At 48.3% G+C, this 24880-nt stretch overlaps 1 protein-coding gene across 1 annotated transcript in view; it reads left to right on the top strand.

Moving 5' to 3' along the window:
• Nucleotides 1-24880, top strand: part of LOC126284671 (fibroin heavy chain-like) — an 87467-nt gene that overhangs the window by 47192 nt on the left and 15395 nt on the right. The window contains exons 2-3 of the mRNA XM_049983778.1: nucleotides 20216-20443; nucleotides 22429-22795. Of these exons, the coding sequence (XP_049839735.1) occupies nucleotides 20216-20443; nucleotides 22429-22795 (595 nt within the window). The remainder of the gene's footprint in view (nucleotides 1-20215; nucleotides 20444-22428; nucleotides 22796-24880) is intronic.

The following is a 24880-nucleotide window of genomic DNA, read 5'->3' as shown; positions in this document are numbered from 1 at the left end:
CTCTAGTGACTCCCACCCGAGTTCCTGAAGCCTTTCGGTAACACTCGCGTACTGATCAAACCTACCAGTAACAAATCTAGCAGCCCGCCTCTAAATTGCTTCTATGTCCTACTCCAACCCGACCTGATAGGGATCCCAAACGCTCGAGCAGTACTCAATAGTAGGTCGTATTAGTGTTTTATAAGCGGTCTCCTTTACAGATTAACCACATCTTCCCAAAATTCTACCAACGAACCGAAGACGACTATCCGCCTTCCCCACAACTGCCATTACATGCTTGTCCCACTTCATATCGTTCTGAAATGTTAGGCCCAAATATTTAAGCGACATGAAACTTCCTGGCAGATTGTGTGCCGGACCGAGACTCGAACTCGGGAGTTTTGCCTTTCATGGGCAAGTGCTCTACAGACTGACCTACCCGAGCACGACTCACGCCCCGTCCTCACAGCTTTAATTCCGCCAGGACCTCGTCTCCTACATCCAAACTTCACAGAAGCTCTCCTGCGAACCTTTCAGAACTAGGAGGAAGGTAGGAGACGAGGTACTGGCGGAATTAAAGCTGTGAGGACGGGGCGTGAGTCGTGCTCGGGTAGCTCAGCGGTCGCAACACACTGCTCTTCTTTGCATCTTTTTGTTTCCAGTATTCTTCTAGATACAGATTTGCAATGGTAATAGCCAGAACATAAACGCAGTTGACAATAACGCGTAGTTTTCGGTAATTGGTAAAAGATGCAATGCAGGAATCGTCTTTAAACACAGGAAAGTTGTGGCTCGCATTCCGCAAACAAGTGGGTGATGAAATCGAGCCACTGTGGCCAAGTTATGCGGCGTACTGCCATGGTTTCCGGCGAACATTTTACCCTGTTCTCTGCAAGAGCATGACGCAGCTGGCGGTCGGCACCGCGCCGTCGCAGTTAGCGTCACTGCCGCTGTAGACGCAAGGCGTACGTCGACTTTCCGCAGTCTTAGATCGCTGGCGCGGGCGGCTAGAGAGTGGTTGCGTAACGCAGATAACCCAGGGTCCAAGCTCCGCCTACTACCCGTTAATTATCGGCTGCAGCTTTACTATTTCCTTGTACTGGTCGTTCGTCCGTTTACGGAGGAGCGATCGGTAGGGGAAGGAACGTTGAATCCGCGACGACGTTGGGGTCGTTGGTAACTGAAAACATTACTATTTCCTTCTACCGGTCGTTCGTCCGTTTACGGAGGAGCGATCGGTAGGGGAAGGAACGTTGAATCCACGACGCCGTTGGGGTCGTTGGTAACTGAAAACTTTACTATTTCCTTCTACCGTTCGTTCGTCCGTTTACGGAGGAGCGATCGGTAGGGGAAGGAACGTTGAATCCGCGACGACGTGGGGTCGTTAGTAACTGAAAACACTCTTAACCTGGTGTACGACTGAGAAGGTAGTCGACCACGGCTGTATTTAAAGATCCATCTTAACATTCGCTGTAAGTGGTCAAAGATAGTAAATCATGGATTTAAATTCCGCTTTTGGCATACGTGAATCTACACAGATACATACAATTTCCTGTAAACTGCACCTAGTGAAATTTGCTCCCGGGAAGAGTCAAGGGAATGTCTGCTAGTCCCTCTGTCCGAAATTCGTAACTTATCCGGCAGGCGCGAGCCCCTTACGTGGAGTTCTACTTTATAGTAGCGCTTGATAAAGAGGCCTGAGATACTGGAATAACAACTGTAATGCCATAATTATTACAATCATAAATTATGATAATCTGTGTTCTATTCTATCAGAGGCAGTCACAGTTGATTTTTCTGATATCTTTGCGGTTTGCCTCGGCCTTTTTACAACATGCTTTTTGTTGCTTCCTGTTCTTGCATTTCAGTAAATCATGCCCTTGATCGTGCAGGTCACGAATGTCGAAAGGAACTATATGGTTCCAGAGATCTTTTCAAATCTCAAATATCTATGATGTACACACGCAGACTGAAGCGGTGAATGAAAATTTGTACCAAGGTACGGACCCGAACACGGATTTCTTGCTCGTTAGGCAGATGCGCTAACCACTACGCGTCGCTGATACAGTGGCTTTGCACAACTGCGTAGACACTAGTGAACAGGAAACCCAAGTTTGAATTCCACCTTAGTACAAATTTTCATTCATCGCTTAGGTCTTCATTGAAAATATATTTGAGAAGGCTATCGTCATCTCGTAGCGTTTCCGGCCCTGGTAGCTGAGTGTTCAGCATGATGGAATGTCATGTCTAGCGGCCCGGATTCGATTCCCGGCTGCGTCTGAGATGATCTCCGCTCAGGCACTGGGTGCCGTGTTGTTCTCATCATCATCCTTTCATCTCCATCGACACGCAAGACTCCGAAGTGGCGTCAGCTCGAAAGACTTGCACCAGGCGAACGGTCAATCCGACGGGAGGCTCTAACCACACGACATTTCCATCTCGTAGCGTCTTCTTCGTCTGATTCGATGTAGGATGTTGTAAGCGTGTGTCCTCTGAAGCTTACATTAACATTCGTAAGAAGTAAGCGCCTCATAACCTTTTTTCTTTAGCAATACACAGCAATACTTTGATTTCTTTTTCAAGTAGCACGAAATCACGAGCCCGCTACTTTGATTCTCTTTCAGGCACACCATTAACCTTAATGGTGGGCACATGGCTTACTGCACACGGTCGTTAGCTCTTCTTATCGAACACATAAGCAGAAAAATACACAACAGGTACGAACTGAACCCTACAATAGTTCAGAATCGTACCCATAGACCGGAGCGACTGTTCAAGTGGTCAAGCACTGGATGAACGAGGACTCTGGGAGTGAGGGCAGACATTTGCGGTGGATCAGGACTCAAAAATGTTCAAATGTGTGTGAAATCTTACGGGACTTAACTGCTAAGGTCACCAGTCCCTAAGCGTACACACTACTTAACCTAAATTATCGTAAGGACAAACACAAACACAAACACACCCATGCCCGAGGGAGGACTCGAACCTCCGCCGGGACCAGTCGCGCAGCACCAGGAGTCTCAGGGTGTGTGGTCCGTGACTCAGTGCGCAGCTGATTTCCAGAAATACTCGGCGCCAGTTTCGCTAGCAGCAGTTTTTCATATTTACATACACACTCCCTTCCTCACTCTCTGTTGATAATGCACCACCCCCTATAACTCTTTCAACCATTTCCCACAAAGAGCGACAGTTAGCACAGGACTTCCTTTAACTAAGTTGTGAAGGTATGGCTTACAGCTGGTGACTACATGATGTCTGGGTGTTTGCAGAAACGTATCTAACCTTAACTACAACTGAGTTAGTGAACATTCCATTTCATATCACTACATATTGTTACAGCCAGGTCTGTACAAGTTGATTGATTGTATACTTTCTATCAATACCACCACTTGCAAAGTAGGTTAGAAATCAGATTAATAATGTTGCTTACGCAGCATATGTTCGCTTTATTGGGCGACAAAAAAGTTATTGACTGTGAATGGTATCGTCAGAATGGAAATAATGAAGTCGCTGTAAAAAGGTCATTAATTTTGGCACTTATCTTGAATGGATTCCCACGTAGATTTCGTCGAAGTTGTTATGGCTCATTTTGTTGATTCTAGGGTGATTCCACTTTGACTTCTAGAAGGTCCAGATCTGTATTGTAGCAATATTTGAAGGCCTAATAAATGCGTTTTGCAGGAAATTCTTAATGATGAAACAATCCCAGATCAGAACAATGGCATGGCAGAAATAATTTTTGAATTGGTGTTCACGATCCACATTTTCATCAAACTTCTTGTAAATTTCTTAATTGTCACATCAGCAAGAAAACAGTTTTGTATCAGTCTTCATATATTTAATTTCCACTTTAACAGAACACAAGACTTGACTGTTCTTTTACAAAAAAATGTTCAAATGTGTGTGAAATCTTATGGGACTTAACTGCTAAGGTCATCAGTCCCTAAGCTTACACACTATGTAACCTAAATTATCCTAAGGACAGACAGACACACCCATGCCCGAGGGAGGACTCGAACCTCCGCCGGGATCTACCATTTCTAGACCGGCAAGGGAACTTGCTGTTTCAACAGGACAATGCACGTCCGCATGTATCCCGTGCCACCCAACGTGCTCTAGAAGGTGTAAGTCAACTACCCTGGCCAGCAAGATCTCCGGATCTGTCCTCCATTGAGGTGCGAAATAACAACTTCTGCAAAGTGAAACAAAGACTGGTCTGTGCGCATTCGCGCCAAAACGGTTACAAGTAAGTCAAAGATTATGACAGTCTCACAGAAATGAATACCCACAAGAACCATATCACTGTAATATATCGATATATCGGAGTACCTATACATTTATAAAACCAAATGTGAATATTGTCACAAAAATATGTGTGTTACTTCGCAGAAATGTAGTACGATTTTACTGGTATCGAGAACTGGGGTTGGAGTGCCGTAATGGTCACGTAAATAAAGAACCATTTCGTTTTTTGATGTGCACAATTTTTCATTTCTGGACATTTAAAGCAAATTGGCCATATTTGTACCACTTTGAAACCTGATCAAAATCTGAATATTTCCGCGGCTTATTTCACTAACTGCGTCAAATGCGAAGAGTCAAACGTTACTCTTAATACTGTGAGGTCAGCATCAGAGAAGAGAGATGCGCCTAACATTCTCGAGTGCAATGAGCTGCTTTGCTGGTTTCGGAAATACCACCCCACGAGCTCTGGTGCGGCAGAGCGCTGGGACACGCGAGGCTTCGTCCCCCGCGAGACGTGTCGCCGACCCCTGCCGCCCGGGCCGGCCGTATTTCTCACCTCCGCGTTATCGCCATCTCCAGAAACGCAGCTTCGGCCACGAGCGGCGCTTAATATCGCACGGGCGGTCGTTTCTCAGCACCCGTTACGGCGCGCGCCTCGCTGCGACCGTGTCAGCTCTAACTGCGCTCCATTTATCCGCTGTCCGCCACACGCGATATGCCGGCCATTCTCAACGACACCTCCTTTTTTTCCTTCCCTTGCCCCCGCTGCAGCTAAGGGGATTTCCCGCTGCAGAGAAGCAGAGTCATTTCTTTTAATGCGCAGGGAAATTGCATCGCAGAAGACAAGTAACCGACGCGGTTATTGAGAAGTTACAGATAGCGCGCTAATGCATAATGTGTCAACCAGCTGTCGACCATTTATCTCGTGTACTCGCATTTGGATGCATGTACGTGAATGCTCTTTCACTGTCTTCATCACTGGGGAGCGCTTTAGAATATTAACTACCACAGCTCTCTAGCAAGTAAGTTTAAGTTCCGCCTGCTCCCACCTTCCCACCTTCCAAACCCACTCTCTCTCTCTCTCTCTCTCTCTCTCTCTCTCTCTCTCTCTCTGTGTCTCTCTCTCTCTCTCTCATACTCACTCTCCCTCTCTCTCCCTCTCTCTCTATCTATGTATCTATCTATCCTCTATTTCTCTGTTTCCAACTCGTCCTCTTCACATTTCATTACTTAGTCAGGAATGAAGATAAGAGTGTAATATAACGTCGACGATGAGGTTACTGGAGTCCGATCTGGGATTTGGAAAAGATGGGGAAAAATTCTTTTTGGTGAGATTGTCCCAATATTTTTCCTAAGCTATTCAGGCAAAACATATAAAACCCGCATTTGGATGGCGGGACGGGGGTCTGAGCGGTCGTTCTGCCGAATGCGACTCCAGCGAATTGCCGCTGCGCGAACTTACTCGTTCCATTGGTTGGGACACTGACCTTTTTTTTTAATTTCTCGGTCATGCTGATTGGATTTTGTTTAGCTTTTATTCTGGGTCGCGAACGCTTGACTGGTTCCTCACTGCAAAGCCCCACCCATATACCCTTTCATCATATCCAACGACTTAGTACCCTCTGTCCAATGCTATGTTGTACGTACCCGGGGGAGCGTCATACACCAAATTCTTAACTCCGACGTCTGAATGTCAACGGATGCTGGAATGTTACTGTAATTTCCAACTCTGGTAATGCACCGTGCTTCGGGCTCTACGTTGAATTGCAGGTTTCTTGTATCTGGCAATGTGAGCCGGTCCTCCGACCGTAGGAAGTTCAAGGTATACGTTTCCAGTAGGGCCATGTAGTCTTCAGACCAAATATTGCGTCTGAATCTTTCGCTCTGTTTAGGAGTGTGGAACTTTCATCGAAAGTTTCAGGTTTTGTTCGCTGGAAATTCCTCTATCGGTTAGGCCATACGAATCCGAAAGTTTACTTTTATCCCTACTGAGCAGGCTTCCTAGAGTCAACTTTGCACAGCAGATGCACTTAAACGTCAAATAAAAGCACCTCCAACGTCTAAGTTTCCAGTTTTAATTTATTTGTGCTGCCAGTTTCAGCTTTACATTACACCATCTTTGTGTCCCCAGACTGACTTGTAGGAAGAATCCCGCCGCTCGTACGGTCGGAATAGAGGGCAACATTCAGTCGCCGGTATCCGCCGCAGATTACTTGTTAACACAGCGATCCTTTCGATCATCACTTGCCTGAAGAAGAAGCCGTAATGTAACGCTGAAACTGCTTGCACAAATAAAATGAGGCGTATAGTGAGCTGCAACTCGCAGGAATCACAGGACGCGGGTACGGCGAGGGGGAGGCCCTGTCGCCGAAGTATGAAGACATGTGCAGGGAACAGTGTCCTACTCGCAGTGGCGGAGTCATGCTTGCTTCATTCCTCGCAGTGACCAGTACGAGGAACGCCATGGCAGGATAGTTGTCTTAGCCGCCCCCACTTTCTTGTACCTCACGGCCAGCCACTCCTCCTGCAGTTACATGTCTTCCTGACTGATCAGCGAAATCACAGCCAGCAGCGAAATTGCACATTGTGCCACGTCATGTACCCTGCAGGCCCGCGTTTCGCCAGATCCGCACACAATCTGGTGACCAGCAGAGTGGAAAACACTCTACTTCTCTTCCTGCTGAAGTCCTTGAAAGGGTGTTCAGTACATCGCGACTAAAGAGTTCGGCGTCATAATCAGTAAACAGCTTCGAGTGCTTCATTGCAGCTACCAGCCGAATCGTCGTTTCGAAGATCGGAAGTAACGGAGTGCTGGACTTCGGAAGCAATGACAATCCGCTGACAGCGCCCTGAAGAGCAAGTTGCGGTGCAGAAATACTCGCGCTTCGCAGTAGTCCGCCATCGGCGGCCTCCGTCATAAACAGTAAATTACACTACTGGCCATTAAAATTTCTACACCAAGAAGAAATGCACATGATAAACGGGTATTCATTGGACAAATATATTATACTAGAACTGACATGTGATTACATTTTCACGCAATTTAGGGGCATAGATCCTGAGAAATCAGTGCCCAGAACAACCACCTCTGGCCGTAATGACGGCCTTGATGCGCCTGGGCATTGAGTCAAACAGAGCTTGAATGGCGTGTACAGGTACAGCTGCCCATGCAGCTTCAACACGATACCACAGTTCATCAAGAGTAGTGACTGGCGTATTGTGACGAGGCAGTTGCTCGGCCACCATTCACCATACGTTTTCAATTGGTGAGAGATCTGGAGAATGTGCTGGCCAGGGCAGCAGTCGAAGATTTTCTGTATCCAGAAAGGCTCGTACAGGACTTGCAACATGCGGTCGTGCATTATCCTGCTAAAATGTATGGTTTCGCAGGGATCGAATGAAGGGTAGAGCCACGGGTCGTAGCACATCTGAAATGTAACGTCCACTGTTCTAAGTGCCGTCAATGCGAACAAGAGGTGACCGAGACTTGTAACCAATGACACCCCATACCATCACGCCGGGTGATACGCCAGTATGGCAATGACGAATACACGGTTCCAATGTGCGTTTACCGGATGTGACCATCAGGATGCTGTAAACAGAACCTGTATTCATCCGAAAAAACGACTTTTTGCCATTAGTGCACCCAGGTTCGTCGTTGGGTGAACCATTGCAGGCGTTACTGTCTGTGATGCAGCGTCAAGCGTAACCGCAGCCATGGTCTCCGAGCTGATAGCCCACGCTGCTGCAAACGTCGTCGAACTGTTCGTGCAGATGGTTGCTGTCTTTCAAACGTCCCCATCTGTTGACTCAGGGATCGAGACGTGGCTGCACGATCCGTTACAGCCATGCGAATAAGATGCCTGACATCTCGAATGCTAGTGGGATCCAGCAAGGGGAACCGTATTACCCTCCTGAACCCACCGATTCCATATTCTGCTAACAGTCTTTGGATCTCGACCAAGCGAGCAGCAATGTAGCGATACGATAAACTTCAATGACGATAGGCTACATTCCGACCTTTACCAAAGTCTGAAACGTGAAGATACGCATATCTTCTCCATACACGAGGCATGACAGTAACTTTTCACCAGGCAACGCCGGTCAAATGCTGTTTGTGAGTGAGAAATCGGTTGGAAACTTTCGTCATGTCAGCACGTTGTAGGAGTCGCCACCGGCGCCAACCTTGTGTGAATGCTCTGAAAAGATCATCATATCACAGTATCTTCTTCCTGTCGGTTAAATTTCGCGCCTGTAGCACGTCATCTTCGTGGCGTAGCAATTTTGATGGACAGTAGTGTATCTCGACTGTTTCATTGTAACTATCAGCCAAATTATCGTGATGCCGCTCAGAAGTAAAGGAATGCTGAACTTGCTGACAGCGCCCTGAGGATCAAGTCGCGGCGCAGAAACGGTCACGCTTCGCCGTAGGTCTATCGCAGGAGGTCCGCCGTCGGTAATCGGCTGTCGGTCCCGTCACGGCAGCCCCAGGATGTTGCAGAGAACGGGCGAAAAAAGGAGGAGGGCCTGCGGTAGCGGCAACTATTTGTCAGCGCTGACAGCCGCCGCGGCAGCGCCACGATATTTTGGAGCGCAACACGGGCGCCAGCGTCTGAGGACCGGGCGCGAACCGGTTCCGTCACCACAGAGCCCCGACACGAGTCCTCGGCAGGGAGGGAAGAGGACAGCACCGAAACCTCCCACTGCGCCTTTGTTACCACCATCTGTGCCTCTGAAATCAGAGTTTGGGGTTCCACGTCAGCATGGCACGAGGTTATTAAGGATGGAGCACAGTTCCGGACAGGGCAAAGGTGGTGAAGAAAGTCAGCTGTGCCTTACCAAAGGAACTATCGCGGCATTAGCCTTCAGCGATTTAGGGAAATCTGTATGACCAACGAATAACAGCTCGTTTTAAATACACAGATATTTAAAACTGTGCACTTCAAACAGCGAAAAACCGAAGTTGTAGGTAAAGTAGGGGGCAAATTTCGATTATTTGCTATGATACTGCGAAAACGCAATCAGTATACGAATGAAATTTCCCACTAATGTGACCCGCTTTACAGAGATTCGTCAAGTGTACGGGACCAATATCAATTAGTGCGGTTTGTAGATAAGAGCCACAAAAGTGGACAGGTTTGTTTAGGCCATCAAAAGAGGAGATTGACAGAGAGATATGTGAGCAATATTTGTGACATACGCATGCGGAGGCAGAGCCGTCGGTAAAATACTAAAAATGGTAGAAAATGAATTTTAAAAATAAATAGTTTGTGATTAACACTGGGTTTGTATTGAGTTCGTGAATATTCTACCCAAAGTACATTCACAGGCACCTATTCGTTTTCTCCACTACAAATTAACCATCGCCATTTCGATTCCGTTCGGTCGCTGTAAAGAAAACTATACTATTCTATACGGCGCAATACTAATTATAGTCTAAATATTTGGCGCCCCTATTCGCGCAAACGTTTCCATGCTCCACTTCGCGCTACCAGTGCTCTTGGGTCCAGCAGAGATGATACAGCGTATGTGTAACGATATATGTATTCTTACAAATAACAGCAGTCATTTCTGCAATTATCGAAAACAGCCAAAAAATGGCATGCTGTTCTACAATTTTCCGCCCCTTGGAACCATCGTAGGACTCATGTTTGCATACCAAATTAGATATAAATACCGGTAATAATAAATAATGTTCACTGTAAAATTAGTAAATCATCAACTTTCTCTTAAACGTATTTACAAATGCACAGTGCAGCGTGTAGTATACTGAGAAATGTAGAACACTGACACGATTCAACACTGTGATAAATGGACGTACATTTGATAAACGAACTACGTAACTAACATCTAACAACATGCAAAAAGTGACTACAGTTTGTAACACGAGTTCATTCGTCCTCACAGTGCTACAGTACTGTTCCGCAAATAAGTTGATAAAACCTGTTTCAATAACTTCAACAGAAATTTGTAACTTATGGAAGGTATTAAGAATTCTATCGCTAGAGCCTTGTCCCGCAGTTACGCAGGGTCAGCCATCGTTAATCGGATTTGGCCTGTTAATGGTTAAGGGGTGGCCGGATTCCTTTCCTGCCGCCACCCCGTAACCCCCCGGGACGGATTTAGTGTACTCCAACTGTCTGCGTCGAGAGTAACCCATGGAATAGTGCGAATGTGTTCAGATGTCTGCGAGCCTTGTAACTGGGGCGGAACATGAGGACCAGCCCGGTATTCACCTAGCGGGATGTGGAAAACCGCCTAAAAAACCACATCCAGGCTGGCCAGCACGTCGGCCCTTGTCGTTAATCGGCCGGGCGGATTAGATCCAGGGCCGGTGCGCCTACCCTAGCCCAGGAAGCAGTGCATTAACGCTCTCGGCTACCTTGGCGGGTACGGAAGATATTAAGAATATGACACGCTATGTTGAATTAAAAGGGAGTCATGCTCGGCCTCTACGTTCCTAATGCATAGAATGTACATTACGAAGAACGACGCCAGCAGACGTAAATTTAGTCCAGAAACAATCCTACTGCGTAGCTCCAGCTATTTTATTTTATTTATTTATTATTTTAATCAATGGATATGTTAAATCAATGATGAAATTCACATTTACATCGTTCGGTTTGGGGATGACAAGCTGTCAGTGCAGGACACCATACAGTTAGTCCTCCGAAACCACTTAGTGTAAAATCACGGTAAGAAGCAAAACGAAAAAAAAACTTTCTTTGGGCCTCACTTTGTTAGTCTATCTAAAATGTGTTCGCTTTTTAAAGTTTTCAATAAACAAAAACCCACTGATGATGCCACAGAGGTGCTGAAACATGTTGCTGTTGTGGTCTTCAGTCCTGAGACTGGTTTGATGCAGCTCTCCATGCTACTCTACTCTGCACAAGCTTCTTCATCTCCCAGTACTTACTTCAACCAACATCCTTCCAAATCTGCTTAATGTATTCATCTCTTGGTCTCCCTCTACGATTTTTACCCTCCACGCTGCCCTCCAATGGTAAATTTGTGATCCCTTGATGCCTCAGAACATGTCCTACCAACCGATCCCTTCTTCTGGTCAAGTTGTGCCAGAAACTCCTCTTCTACCCAATTCTATTAAATACCTCCTCATTAGTTATGTTATCTACGCATCTAATCTTCAGCATTCTTCTGTAGCACCACATTTCGAAAGCTTCTATTCTCTTCTTGTCCGAACTGTTTATCGTCCATGTTTCACTTCCATACATGGCTACACTCCATACAAATACTTTCAGAAACGACTTCCTGACACTTAAATCTGTACTAGATGTTAACAAATTTCTCTTCTTCAGTAAAAACTGTATTTGCACCCGCGCGGGCTTAGCCGAGCGGTCTAGGGCGCTGCAGTCATGGACTGTTCGGCTGATTCCGGCGGAAGTTCGAGTCCTCCCTCGCGCATGGGTGTGTGTGCTTGTCCTCAGGATAGTTTAGGTTAAGTAGTGTGTAAGCTTACGGACTGTTGACCTTAGCAGTTAAGTCCCATAAGATTTCACACATTTTTTGTGTGTTTGCAAAAAGGCGGAACAGGAAACACAACAGCTGCAGATCAGAGAGATGAATAATGAAGGCGTATTGCTGTTCCTAGAAAAGTGTTTGCCTTGACTGACAAGTTATGAGCCACTTTTCTAACGCCTTTTGCGGTGCCATACCAGTCGCAAGTTGAGCGCCGCAGCCTCTGCCGGCAGCCCCAGTTCGTGGTTACGCGCCTGCGGACAGCGGAGTGGAGCGTGGAGCAGGTGCCGCCGCCAAGGCCGCGCGCCCTGCGCATGCGCACGGGGCCATACCGGCCGGGCGCGGCCTTCCCCTTCGCCCGGAGAGTCAGTGACCAGGGCGGCAAGGTCGCGGCCGCGGCAGCGGCGGCGCCGCCGCTCGCCGGCTAATTCATATTTATAGCCGCAGCTGCTACCGCTACGGGCGCTGATCTACAGGGCCTAATTACTCTAATTACCTCCTTCACAGAGAACGACCCGTCCGCGAGAAACGAGCAAAAAAGCGGCGGTGGGTCCCGTGCCTCTCTTGCTCTCGTGGCGAGTCCGTGTCATTAGCTGGTTGGCTTTGCTTCGCGCGTCCCTACTTGTTGCTAAATTCTTCTCGCCACTTTCTCCTACATCTACTCTACATCTACATCCGTACTCCGCAAGCCACCTGACGGTGTGTGGCGGAGGGTACCTTGAGTACCTCTATCGGTTCTCCCTTCTATTCCGGTCTCGTATTGTTCGTGGAAATAAGGATTGTCGGTATGCTTCTGTGTGGGCTCTAATCTCTCTCATTTTATCCTCATGGTCTCTTCGCGAGATATACGTAGGAGGGAGCAATATACAGCTTGACTCTTCGGTGAAGGTATGTTCTCGAAACTTTAACAAAAGCCCGCACCGAGCTACTGAGCGTCTCTCCTGCACAGTCTTCCACTGGAGTTTATCTATCACCTCCGTAACGCTTTCGCGATTACTAAATGATCCTGTAACGAAGCGCGCTGCTCTCCGTTGGATCTTCTCTATCTCTTCTATCAACCCTATCTGGTACGGATACATGGGTGTTATACTCGTCTGGCGTGAGACGTTCCCTGAGGGGGGAGGGGGGGGGGTCCTGGTGAAATCGTAAGACACAGCCCTTATGTGTTTACGCAGACTGAAGTGACGAGGCAGCCGGAGTGGCCGAGCGGTTCTAGGCGCTACAGTGTGGAACCGCGCTACCGCTACGGTCGCAGGTTCGAATCCTGCCTCGCGCATTGATGTGTGTGATGTCCTTAGGTTAGTTAGGTTTAAGTAGCTCTAAGTTCTAGGGGACTGATGAGACCTTAGAAGTTACGTTCCATAGTGCTCAGAGCCATTTGAACCATTTGAAATGACGAATGGAAATTTGTACAAAGGCCGGGATTCGAACCACTTTCTGCTAACCGAGCGGCTTGGCGATGTCGTAAGACACAGCCCTCATGTGTTTGTGCAGACTGAAGTGACGAATGAAAATTTGTGCAAAGGTCGGGACTCGAACTCAGGTCCCTGCTCACTGGGCACGTGTGCTAACCACTACGCTGCCCTGGCACAGTAGCCTTGCATAACTGCACGAACTACGCTAGCACGCCTCACTCCTGAATCAAAATTCCCATTCACGTTTCAGCCCACTTGTTATTCCCCTTAAAGTCTAACAGGGAACAATGGGTAGTGCATCTACCTGTCGAGCGGGAGACCCGGGTGCGAATCCAGCTCTCGGTGTAAATTTTCGTTCGTCGCTTCAAAAATGGTCAAATGGCTCTAAGCACTATGGGACTTAACATGTCAGGCCATCAGTCTCCTAGACTTGGAACTAAATAAACCTAACCAACCTAAGCCGCCCGGTTGACCGTGCGGTCTAAGGCACGGCTTTCCATGCGGGAATGAGCGCCTGGTTCCCGGCACGAATCCGCCCGGCGGATTTGTGTCGAGTTCCGGTGAGCCGGGCAGTCTGTGATTAGTTTTTAGACGGTTTTCTATCTGCCTCGGCAAATGCGGACTGGTTCCCCTTATTCCGCCTCAGTTAAACTATGTCGGCGATTGCTGCGCAAACAAGTTCTCCACGTACTCGTACACCACCATTACTGTACCACGCAAACATAGGGGTTACACTTGTCTGGTGTGAGACGTTCCCTGGGGGGTCCACCGGAGGCTGAACCACATAATAACCCTGGGTTCGGGGTGGGGGCGGCGGAGGGGTGAAGTGGACTGCGGCAGTCGTCGTGGGGTTGTGGACCACTGCGGCTGCGGCGGGCGGGGACGGAGCCTCTCCTTCGTTTCTAGGTCCCCGCTTAACATAACATAACATAACTGACCTATCACACACATCCATGCTCGAGACAGGATTCGAACCTGCGACAGTAGCAGCCGCATGGTTCCGGACCGCTCGGCCACAGCGGCCGGCTATCGTTGCTTCAGTTTGTAAATATACATCACAGAGGTCTCTGAGACTTGTAAACGTCTCTTGAACCATATAGTTTTTAATTTGGCAGTCCCCATATTGCGCAGGACGGCAGTTTAAAATTCTCCCTGTCCAGAGAGTCAGATTTAGGTTTCCCGTTATCGTCCTAAATCTCTCAGTGTAAGTGCTGGGATTTTTATTTTATTTCTTTATTTTTGTAAGGGCGCTGCCAATTTACTTCTTCATCCTTCGCTAATCCAAACTTGTGCGTGGTTTCTAATGCCTTGACGTAGGCAGCACGTTAAAGTCTTAATCTTCCTTCTGTTGTTTTCAGTAACTCAAATGTGAAAACTTCCAGTTTCGATTGCTGATGAGTCTCTGCGTGGGCTCGAACCTTCCAGGCACTTTGCCCGAGATATACGCAGGAGAAAACAGTATATTGGTTCATACTTCTGGGAACATACGCTCCCGAAATTTTAATAGTAAATGCAAATGCCTCTCTTGTAGCGTCTGCCAGTCTAGTTGACTGAGCATCTCCGGGATGCTTTCGCGTTGAATAAATGATTCTGTATCGAAACGTACTACACTACTTTGAATCTTAGCTATTTCTTCCATCAGTCGTACGTCGTTCAGGTCCCACCCTGACGGGAAAAATTCAATTATCGGTCGAATGAGGATTTTGTGAAGTACCTCCTTCGTGGGAGGACTACACATCCTGAGGATTCTTCCAGTGAATCTGCTTTTCCAGAGATTTGTTTTACGAGGTCGTTCCACTTCATATCCAAATTAAATATGACCACTGATAAAAACTACGATGAGTGTGACGTGTAGCCTGGCAAATGGATAGTATATGGAGCAAGAAAGGTCCTTGCTGGACTCCAAAAATAAGAAAAAATGTCATATTAGAAGGTGGGTAGCTGACATTAGAAAACATACAAGTCCAACATGGATGGGTGTAGCCAGAAACTGCACAATAAGGAAAAGTATAATAAGGCATTTATCCAGCTGTGGATATGAAAAGATGATGACGATGATAATGACGTTGACGGTTGCTGTATCTGTTCCAATATTTATTTGTCCATGAAAGTGCACTATATGATCGAAAGTGAACATTGACATGGGGCGTGTGCACCCTTGGCTTTTATGATGGCTTGAACTCTGTTGTGATAACCTTCAATATAGCTGACTGGTGTCTCTGGAGACTAACAGTGTATTCTTCCTCAAGAGTCGAAACCAGAGAAGGTAGCGGTGTTAAGCACTGGGGTCTGGAACGTGTCAACAATCTGACTCGTCCCAGAGGTGTTCCATTGGGGTCAGGTCGGAATTTTGGGCAGACCGGTCCATTTCAGGGATGTTACTGTCCACATACTGCCTCGTACATAATGTTTCATGACAGTACAATGTCTTGCTGATACAAACTATAATCTCCTCCGAACTGATTCTCTACTGCAAGCAGTACACCGTGCTTTAAAATGTGTTCCTATCCTTCCTGATTTAGCGTTTACTTAAGCGCAATAATGGGATCACACCCTAACCGCAAGAAACACAGCCATACCGTAACACAATGCATACTTCACTACTGATACTACACATGGCGGCAGGTAGCGTTCTCAAGGAATTCACCAAACCCAAACCCTTCCATTTGATTACCACAGGCTACAGCGTGCTTTACCACTGCAAAGCACGAGTTTCCAATCATCCAGAGCCCAGTGGTGTAGCGCTATACACCAGCTTCGGCTACAGAATGTACGACTAATGACGAGCTGTTGCACCACTCTACCACATTCCCTTTAACATATTCTTTAATGCACAGTCGTTGTACTAGCTGGTCCGCTGGTAGTACTTTGGGAGATTCCTTTCGCTCATTTCGTGCCATCATTTTTTTTTTTTTTTGCATCCTCTCCACTGCTAGACGGTTCCTGTTCGCCAGAGCATGAGGAGTGCCAGGTGTTGATTTAGCTGTGCTTCTTCCTTCGTGTTTCCGCTTAACAGTAACATTACCGACAGTCGATGTAGAAAGCTTTGGAAGGGTTGAAATATGCCTGATGGATTTGTTACTCAGGAGCTCTCCAATAACTACTCCAAGTTCGAACTTACTGAACTCTGCTGACCGGCCCATTTTGGTATTACTGCTCCTCTACTGGGAACACACTGCACTGCACTGCACTGCAAATCTCTGGTTATATCTACCAGGAGGGAGACAGGCTAAGCAGCGAAGCTGCTGTTCCTGCGTGGACCTCAAGAACTATTGTGTGGCCTCACTGTTAGGACTGGCCTACGGGAGCGGCCACGTGGGGGCGGACGCTGCGTCAAATGCGTCATAGAGGCTGCGGGAGAAACTACTCCCGCAGCAGATCAGGCCAACGCGTGGTTGGCCTGCGGTGGACTTGGTGACCCAGTTCGCGTATAAGACGACTGCCAGAGTGTTCTGCAGAGACATAGAACACCCTGGCGGACTGTCTGAAGCGATCCCGCAGCAACGGGACGCCAGCTTCCTCATGAAGGAGCCTCGTGGAGTAACGAGGCGGCTTGTGGAGAGCGAGTCGTAGCGCCCGATTCTGGACACGCTGGAGCATCGCAACGTGCGATGGGGCGGCATTCCCCCACACAACAGCGGCGTACTCGAGCACCGGCCGGATGAGGGCCAAGTACACGGGCAGGCCGTGCCGAGGGGGGAGCGTGGATGAGGGGTTCAGCAGCGGGTAGAGCGCCCGGAGACGCCCAATCGCCCGCCCCCGATGTCGCGGATGTGCGGCAGCCAGGTGAGATGTCCAGCGTCACACCGAGGTATGCGCCTGTCGGTGACCACGGGATGGGGCTCCCGAGATCGAGACAGGCGGCAGGTCAGGAGGCAGCCGTCTCCGAGTGAAGACTACGGCCTGGTTCTTGGCGGCGTTAAATTTGAGTCGCCACTTGGTGGACCACGCCCCCCTACTGGGAACACAGTACTCCTCGCCTCCTTTTATACTGATGGGTCCACCTCTCGAGACATCTAGTGATCAGTTCCGCGTTTCATCCAAGTGTTCGGATACATTTGCTCAGATATACTTTCTTTCCGTTTGCTGCTCTAGAGAAACTTACTTCCTGGAGAAGGAATTTTCCCTTTAGGCCACGTAGGCGCATTAGGAAAGGGGGTGGGGATAGGGCAGTACATCGCAGGCGGTGGTCTGTCATAGGTGCAGAAGACAGGTGGTGTGCGGCGAGCCGGAATGCGGCGGCGAGACTGGAGCGACATTCCAGAGACGCCGAGTGTCCACTGTAGGCCGCCGGTGGTCGGCGCACCTGCGCCGTCACCGCCAGCACACGCGCAAATGAATTGAGAAGTTGCGAGGCGAGGCCAATGTGCTCGCTTACTCCTGGCTGTCGTGCTGTGGCAGCTGGCTGTCAAGGCCGATTGTCGCTGGAGGTCGAACAGACCGTAAACGATAGCAAAGCGGCCGACGCTCTGCTTCGGTATCCAGCAGTTCCCGAAGTACGACGGACATTACGAAAGTTCCGTCTTTGTTTTTCATTTGGAAACGTTATTTCCAAAAACAAATACACCATGCACCACGAACTATAAACTTGGCACTATTTTTCCGACACAGTTGGCACAGACATTGGGACACCTGTCGTAGCGCGCAGTCATTTTGAAGAAACCACTCTGCCAAGACTCGACGCCCTGCCATTCAAGGAATTGCTGCACAACCTCAGCACTGATTTGCAGATGACATTCCGAAAGTGCAGCTTTAAATACAGGGTACAATATGGGGGCTGTAGGGCGCGTGATCCAGTCTCTTCCATACGCAGCGACAAATCGGGTCCTGTGTGAGACTTCCTGTGTGTGGTTGTGTGTTGTCGCCCAACACCTACACTCAAGAGCCCTCGTCTCTTTTGTTGAATGGTGGATCTGAGTTTGGTGAGCTTGTCGCAGTAGCGTGCAGCATTGATGGTCCAGTGCTGGAGAATCACACCAACCGTGTCTCAGAACACTATGGTCATAACCTTTCCATTGGAGGATAACAATTTCAATTTTTTCCTCGCTGGTGAACTGAGATGCTTTCACATCATAGGGGGCCCTCGGATTCTGGGGTAAAATGCTGCACCTCCGTATTGACCCCTGTGATGATACCGAAAAGGAACTCATTTCCCTCTCCCACGTACCGCTTCAAGTGATCGAGGCTGATCCCCATTCTTGCATCCTTATGGTCTGGCTTCAGGAGGACTCAACAGCCATCTTGCAGATTCTTTTAGGTAACCCAAAACATCATGGGACATGTGATGGGCACGGCCAATACGTCTGACACCGTTATGCGCCTGTCTGCTAACACCACTGCTGCTGCAGCAATATTGCCTTCATCCGAGGATGTGGACGGACGCCAACTTCGACTTTTATCCTCCGCACTCTGCCTTCTTTCTCTCAACATGCAACACCAGTGACAAACCATTTGAAGAAACATGACCTCTTCACCATACACGGTCTGTAGGCGTGCACAGAAGATGAATACATTAGTCCCACATGTTCAGTCATATTGGATAATAGTACGCACTTACACTGGTGACAATGTTGTCGGCATACATCTGTATACCATCAAGATTTGTCCTCGAATAGTCTCGGACTCGCCGGTCTGCCGCTACTCTCTCTTCCTCAGAGTTTTGCGCATGCCTCATTCCTCCTCAGCTGACACCACTTCCGTTGCTGAATCAACAATGGGTGAGGATTCATATGATGTTTGTTCGACACCTAGTGTACCACCTATTTTTTTTCAAAAACAAGGACGAAACTTACTTTTGGAACGTCCCTCGTATATTAACTAAAATTGTTACATCTAATTTAAATCTTGTAGTGCACACACCTTGCAAATTAGCTCCTTAGGAACGAAAACACAGATCACAAGGTTTCTGTCACTTTTTAAATGCATGCAATCGTCAGAAGAAGCTAGAATTACTTTACATCTAGATCAATACTTTTCAAGAGACTTTACGGTGTGCGGCAGAGGGAACTTCCGGCATCACTATCAGTTCCCAACCTTCCCTGATCCATAGGCTAGTGATGCTTGTGGAGGATGGTTGTTGATAAATCTCCGTATGAGCTCCAACTCTCTGATTTTGACGTCGTGCTCATTTCACGAGACATGTAGGAGAAAGTAATATGCTGCCCGGCCCGACTCTCCTTCTTACACATGCTCTTAGAAATTCACCGATAAATCTCTCAGTGCTACATAAATTTCTATCTTGAAGGTTTGCCACTGGAATTTTTAAGCGTCCCAGTAATGCGTAGCAAACGATCCCGTGACGAAGCAAGCCATTTCTCGTTCGATCTTCTCTCTCTGTTAATCCTACCTAGTAAGGGTCTCAAACTAAAAACAATACTCAAGTATCTCTCGTAGTAATTTTACGTGGTCAACCTACTTTAGGTACCTTACTGTTTCCAGAGGTTTGTCGCCAATAGCGTGATCGATAAGTAACGCGTCTCTTCAACTATTTATACGGAATGTGTAGAGTTTCTTTACGTGCAGAGTCAGCAGCAATTGTAGAATCTTCGCAGCTCTGCCTGCGTACAGTGTTTTACTGTCGTAGCAGCACCGTTCTGGCCTCAGACGGACGATTAGGGACCGACCGACCGATGTTTTATACTCTGCGAATGGCGTCATTTGCACGGTGTATGGAGAGATACAGGGTAAGCACTCCAGTCTCTCGGCCAGTGTCGGATTTGCAGACCTGAGAACCGCTATTTCTCATTCAAATAGTTCCTCAGTTGTCATCATGAGGCTGAGTGCACACCGTTCCAGTCTTCCTACCAAAGAGACAGTATCAGGAATCGAACACCAGTCAACCAGGTGGCAGTCAGTCAAGCTGATCACTCAGTTATGGAGGAAGACTCCTATAGACTCTATTGCAACTTAACACACGACAAGGCGAGCTCGAATGTTCGTGGACTGTGAGCCAAATGGAGAACTTTTCTATGTGGGCCAGATATACAGTCCCGTGTAACACATGTCAGCTGCAGCGCATACTTCCTGAAGTGAACAGTAAGCCAGCACTGCTGCTGGTGCTCTGGTGGAGATCGCTGACCTCTGCATCCCGGCTGTTGCAGGTGATGCTCAGCTGCGCCCTGGCGCTGGCCTCGGCCTACTACGACCACGACCTCGCGCACCACACGCACACGACGCAGTGCGGACACCTGCCGCTGGCCGCCGTCGCCGCCCCCGCAGTCGCCGCCGCCGCCGCCCCCGCAGTCGCCAGCTACTCGGCAGGCTCCTCCTATTCGGCTGGATCCGCCTACTCCGCCGGAGCAGCCTACTCGGCCGGCGCCGCACTCAGGGTGAGCTCAGTTCCACTGCACCTGTTCAACGACTCTAGGAGACCCAATCTGACAGTCAGATGAGATATCAGTACTAAGCAGAGCTACAGTTCACATCTCTATTGCCTCGGCAGCACAGCTGTCGTTACTTTGTGTCGGCACCTTTTAGAGGCACTTCGCATCTACTTTCCTGTGCTGACAGTGGCTGCACTGACATTTGTGTAGTTAGGAGTTAGATAGAGTGATTTCTGATAATGTTTATGAGAACTCCAGAAGGTGGTGTTACAACTTTATTGCAATTTCAACGACCACCAGCTGCAAATTACAGGACAAGCAAGTTCCCAACCTCTAACTCACCATCATTCTGTCTGTCTCTCTCCCCAGTAGCACAGCAAAAGGAAAGTGTATGACTGCATCGCCCCAATTAGTTACATAACTACACCCCTGGAAATTGAAATAAGAACACCGTGAATTCATTGTCCCAGGAAGGGGAAACTTTATTGACACATTCCTGGGGTCAGATACATCACATGATCACACTGACAGAACCACAGGCACATAGACACAGGCAACAGAGCATGCACAATGTCAGCATTAGTACAGTGTATATCCACCTTTCGCAGCAATGCAAACTGCTATTCTCCCATGGAGACGATCGTAGAGATGCTGGATGTAGTCCTGTGGAACGGCTTGCCATGCCATTTCCACCTGGCGCCTCAGTTGGACCAGCGTTCGTGCTGGACGTGCAGACCGCGTGAGACGACGCTTCATACAGTCCCAAACATGCTCAATGGGGGACAGATCGGGAGATCTTGCTGGCCAGGGTAGTTGACTTACACCTTCTAGAGCACGTTGGCTGGCACGGGATACATGCGGATGTGCATTGTCCTGTTGGAACTGCAAGTTCCCTTGCCGGTCTAGGAATGGTAGAACGATGGGTTCGATGACGGTTTGGATGTACCGTGCACTATTCAGTGTCCCCTCGACGATCACCAGAGGTGTACGGCCAGTGTAGGAGATCGCTCCCCTCACCATGATGCCGGGTGTTGGCCCTGTGTGCCTCGGTCGCATGCAGTCCTGATTGTGGCGCTCACCTGCACGGCGCCAAACACGCATACGACCATCATTGGCACCAAGGCAGAAGCGACTCTCATCGCTGAAGACGACACGTCTCCATTCGTCCCTCCATTCACGCCTGTCGCGACCCCACTGGAGGCGGGCTGCACGATGTTGGGGCGTGAGCGGAAGACGGCCTAACGGTGTGCGGGACCGTAGCCCAGCTTCATGGAGACGGTTGCGAATGGTCCTCGCCGATACCCCAGGAGCAACAGTGTCCCTAATTTGCTGGGAAGTGGCGGTGCGATCCCCTACGGCACTGCGTAGGATCCTACGGTTTTGGCGTGCATCCGTGCGTCGCTGCGGTCCGGTCCCAGGTAGACGGGCACGTACACCTTCCGCCGACCACTGGCGACGACATCGATGTACTGTGGAGACCTCACGCCCCACGTGTTGAGCAATTCGGCGGTACGTCCACCCGGCCTCCCGCATGCCCACTATACGCCCTCGCTCAAAGTCCGTCAACTGCACATACGGTTCACGTCCACGCTGTCGCGGCATGCTACCAGTGTTAAAGACTGCGATGGAGCTCCATATGCCACGGCAAACTGGCTGACACTGACGGCGGCGGTGCACAAATGCTGCGCAGCTAGCGCCATTCGACGGTCAACACCGCGGTTCCTGGTGTGTCGGCTGTGCCGTGCGTGTGATCATTGCTTGTACAGCCCTCTCGCAGTGTCCGGAGCAAGTATGGTGGGTCTGACACACCGGTGTCAATGTGTTCCTTTTTCCATTTCCAGGAGTGCATATTCTCACAGCTATGCGAGTAAGACTGTGTAGCAAATAGCTCGAAGGTCCATTAGTGAACATTATATTTTCTACCTTCATTAACTACAGTAACTTAGGTGATGTACACCTCCCCTTCTTACCCAATGCACATCTGTGTGCAGACGGCAGCTCTAGCAGCCCCTGCAGTAGCCTACTCGGCGCCAGCAGTGGCGAGCTACGCAGCACCTGCCGTGGCCGCCTACGCGGCACCGGCAGTGGCCACCTACTCCGCGCCGGCCGTGGTGAGTGCGGGCTACTCTGGCTACTCCGGCGCCAGCAGGGCCTATGCGGGATCTGCTGCCACCTCCTACACCTCGGCCATTAAGTCCGTGGTGGCCGCCCCTGCAGTCGCCGCTGCCCCTGTGGTCGCCGCCGCTCCTGTAGTCGCCGCTGCACCTGCCGTCGTCGCCACTGGCTACTCTGGAGGATACTCTGGGGGCTACTCGTCTGGCTACTCTGCTGGCTACTCAGGATCGTCTTACAGTTCAGGTGAGCGTGCAACAACAAGAAAAGTTTTCGTCTTCCGTATTCGAGCTTATACAACACTTATACAGCACTACCCTTTTATTCACAAGTGGACCACCCTGGCAGTCTTGTCTGTGACCATAGTGGCCTGGACATGTCCAAAAGTGTCCAGAGTCAGTCTTGGTGGTAGTGCCAAGAGGCAATGTGGAATGGGACGATTACACAAAATTAGTATTAAGGAAGGCAGTTGGAAGACTTGGATTTGTTGGAAGAATTCTGCGAAAATTCAGTGCCTCTGTAAAGGAAGTCCCATACAAAACACTATTGCAACCAATCGTAACTTAGTGTTCTGGTGTCTGGAGTCATTATTAAGTAGTCGTGACTACAGACTTTGAACGAATTCAGAGATGAGCTGCTAAGATTGTAACAGGTCGGTATTCTCCACATGAAAGTGTAATAGAAATGCCCAAAAAAATTTAACAGGCGTCTTTCGAACAAATATGACGTTGTTCTCTCAAAACTCTGCTCAGTAAATTTATAGACCCTGTATTCAAAGAAAATTGTGCTACAATTTTGCAGTCACCATTGAATATCTCATCTACTTATAATGAGAATATGACAGGAGAGATTACAGGATATGCAGATGTATGCAAGAGAGATACGGTAAGCACACCTTTCTCTCATTCAGTATAGGGTTTGCAGGCCTGTGAACCGCTATTTCTCATTCAAATAGTTCCTCAGTTGGCATCATGAGGCTGAGTGCACACTGTTCCAGTCTTCCTACCAAAGAGACAGTATCAGGAATCGAACCCCAGTCAACCAGGTGCCAGATGACTAGTGGAGTCACACTTTTTGACGTTCACTGCACACCAGGCCTGTTATTCCGTCGATCATCTTCACTGTATCAACAGTAAAAGAACGTTAGGAGGCTTTTAGAAATATTTACTCAGAATTTCTATGTTTATGGGAAGGAGAAAACAAATTTTAATCTAACAGGAATGTAAGAAACAGGTCATGCAACGAACTCACCAAAATTGTAAAAAACTTGCTGTGAATAAAGTATGCATTACTAAATGTTTGTTCTCACCACCCCTACATCTGATTCCCCACTTAAAAAGCCCTCCAAACTGAGTCAGCAGAGAGAGCAGTTGTGTCAGGCCAACCAGATGGTTTCGTCTGTCGCCTAATCGCTATGGACGAGTGCTGGGTGTATCACTATGATCCCGAGAGAAAGGAGCAAATCAAACTGTGGAAACACACCAGCATCGAGAAAAGGCAAAGAGCAATCATCAGGCAAGGTGATTCTCAACCTGTTTTGGGACTAGCATGGTTTGGAGCTAACAGATTATACTCATAGACGGCAAACTGTCAGAGCAGCATATTACTGAAATCTCCTGACGACGTTATGAGTACTATCAAGAAATATCATTGTGGGATGGTGGGAAGCTGTCAAAGGAGGTGGGTCCGCTCCATGACAACGTTCCTGCCACACTTGCTTCTTTGGGCTAGCAAATTTTGTACCCAGCTCACACTAACCCCTCCACCCACACAACATTCTCCTAACAAGCCACTGAGTGAATTTTTCGCCTTTCCTCGTATGAAGAATCCATTGAGTGACAGAAACGTCCGAATTATGATGAGATGATTTTCGAGGAATAACATTTTCTGAACAGTTAAAATGTTTCTGTCAGGTCATCCATAGTTGGGAGATATATGTTGCATTACATAGTGAATATGTGGGGAAGACTGAATACCGTCAACAAGCTTCATCGTCATAGCTTCAGTTTTTGAGGTGACAGTTAAAACTTTATGACTGTCGTTGGTAAAGCTACAAGGAGGGAACATTTCACAAGGGAGTATAGTGGGAAGATTAGCACGAAAATAAACCGTAAATTAAAACACATTAATAAAATGTATAAAATAAAATATTTCAAAGTAACAGACTAGGTGAGAATTGGCGAATCAAGGATGACATAAAAACCATTGTTCAGACGTTAACGTCGGTAATTCTCTCGCCAGTGGGGTGCAGTTGGTTACCGAACGCAACCTTGGATGTTTTGAAGGTGATTTGAAACAAGTGGACAAATAAGACAAATGGAATTAGACGTA

The sequence above is a fragment of the Schistocerca gregaria genome, chromosome 8 (genome assembly GCF_023897955.1).
Source record: "Schistocerca gregaria isolate iqSchGreg1 chromosome 8, iqSchGreg1.2, whole genome shotgun sequence".
NCBI lineage: Eukaryota > Metazoa > Arthropoda > Insecta > Orthoptera > Acrididae > Schistocerca > Schistocerca gregaria.
Note: the sequence above shows the minus strand (reverse complement) of the source record. Positions and strands in the feature narration are given on the sequence as shown.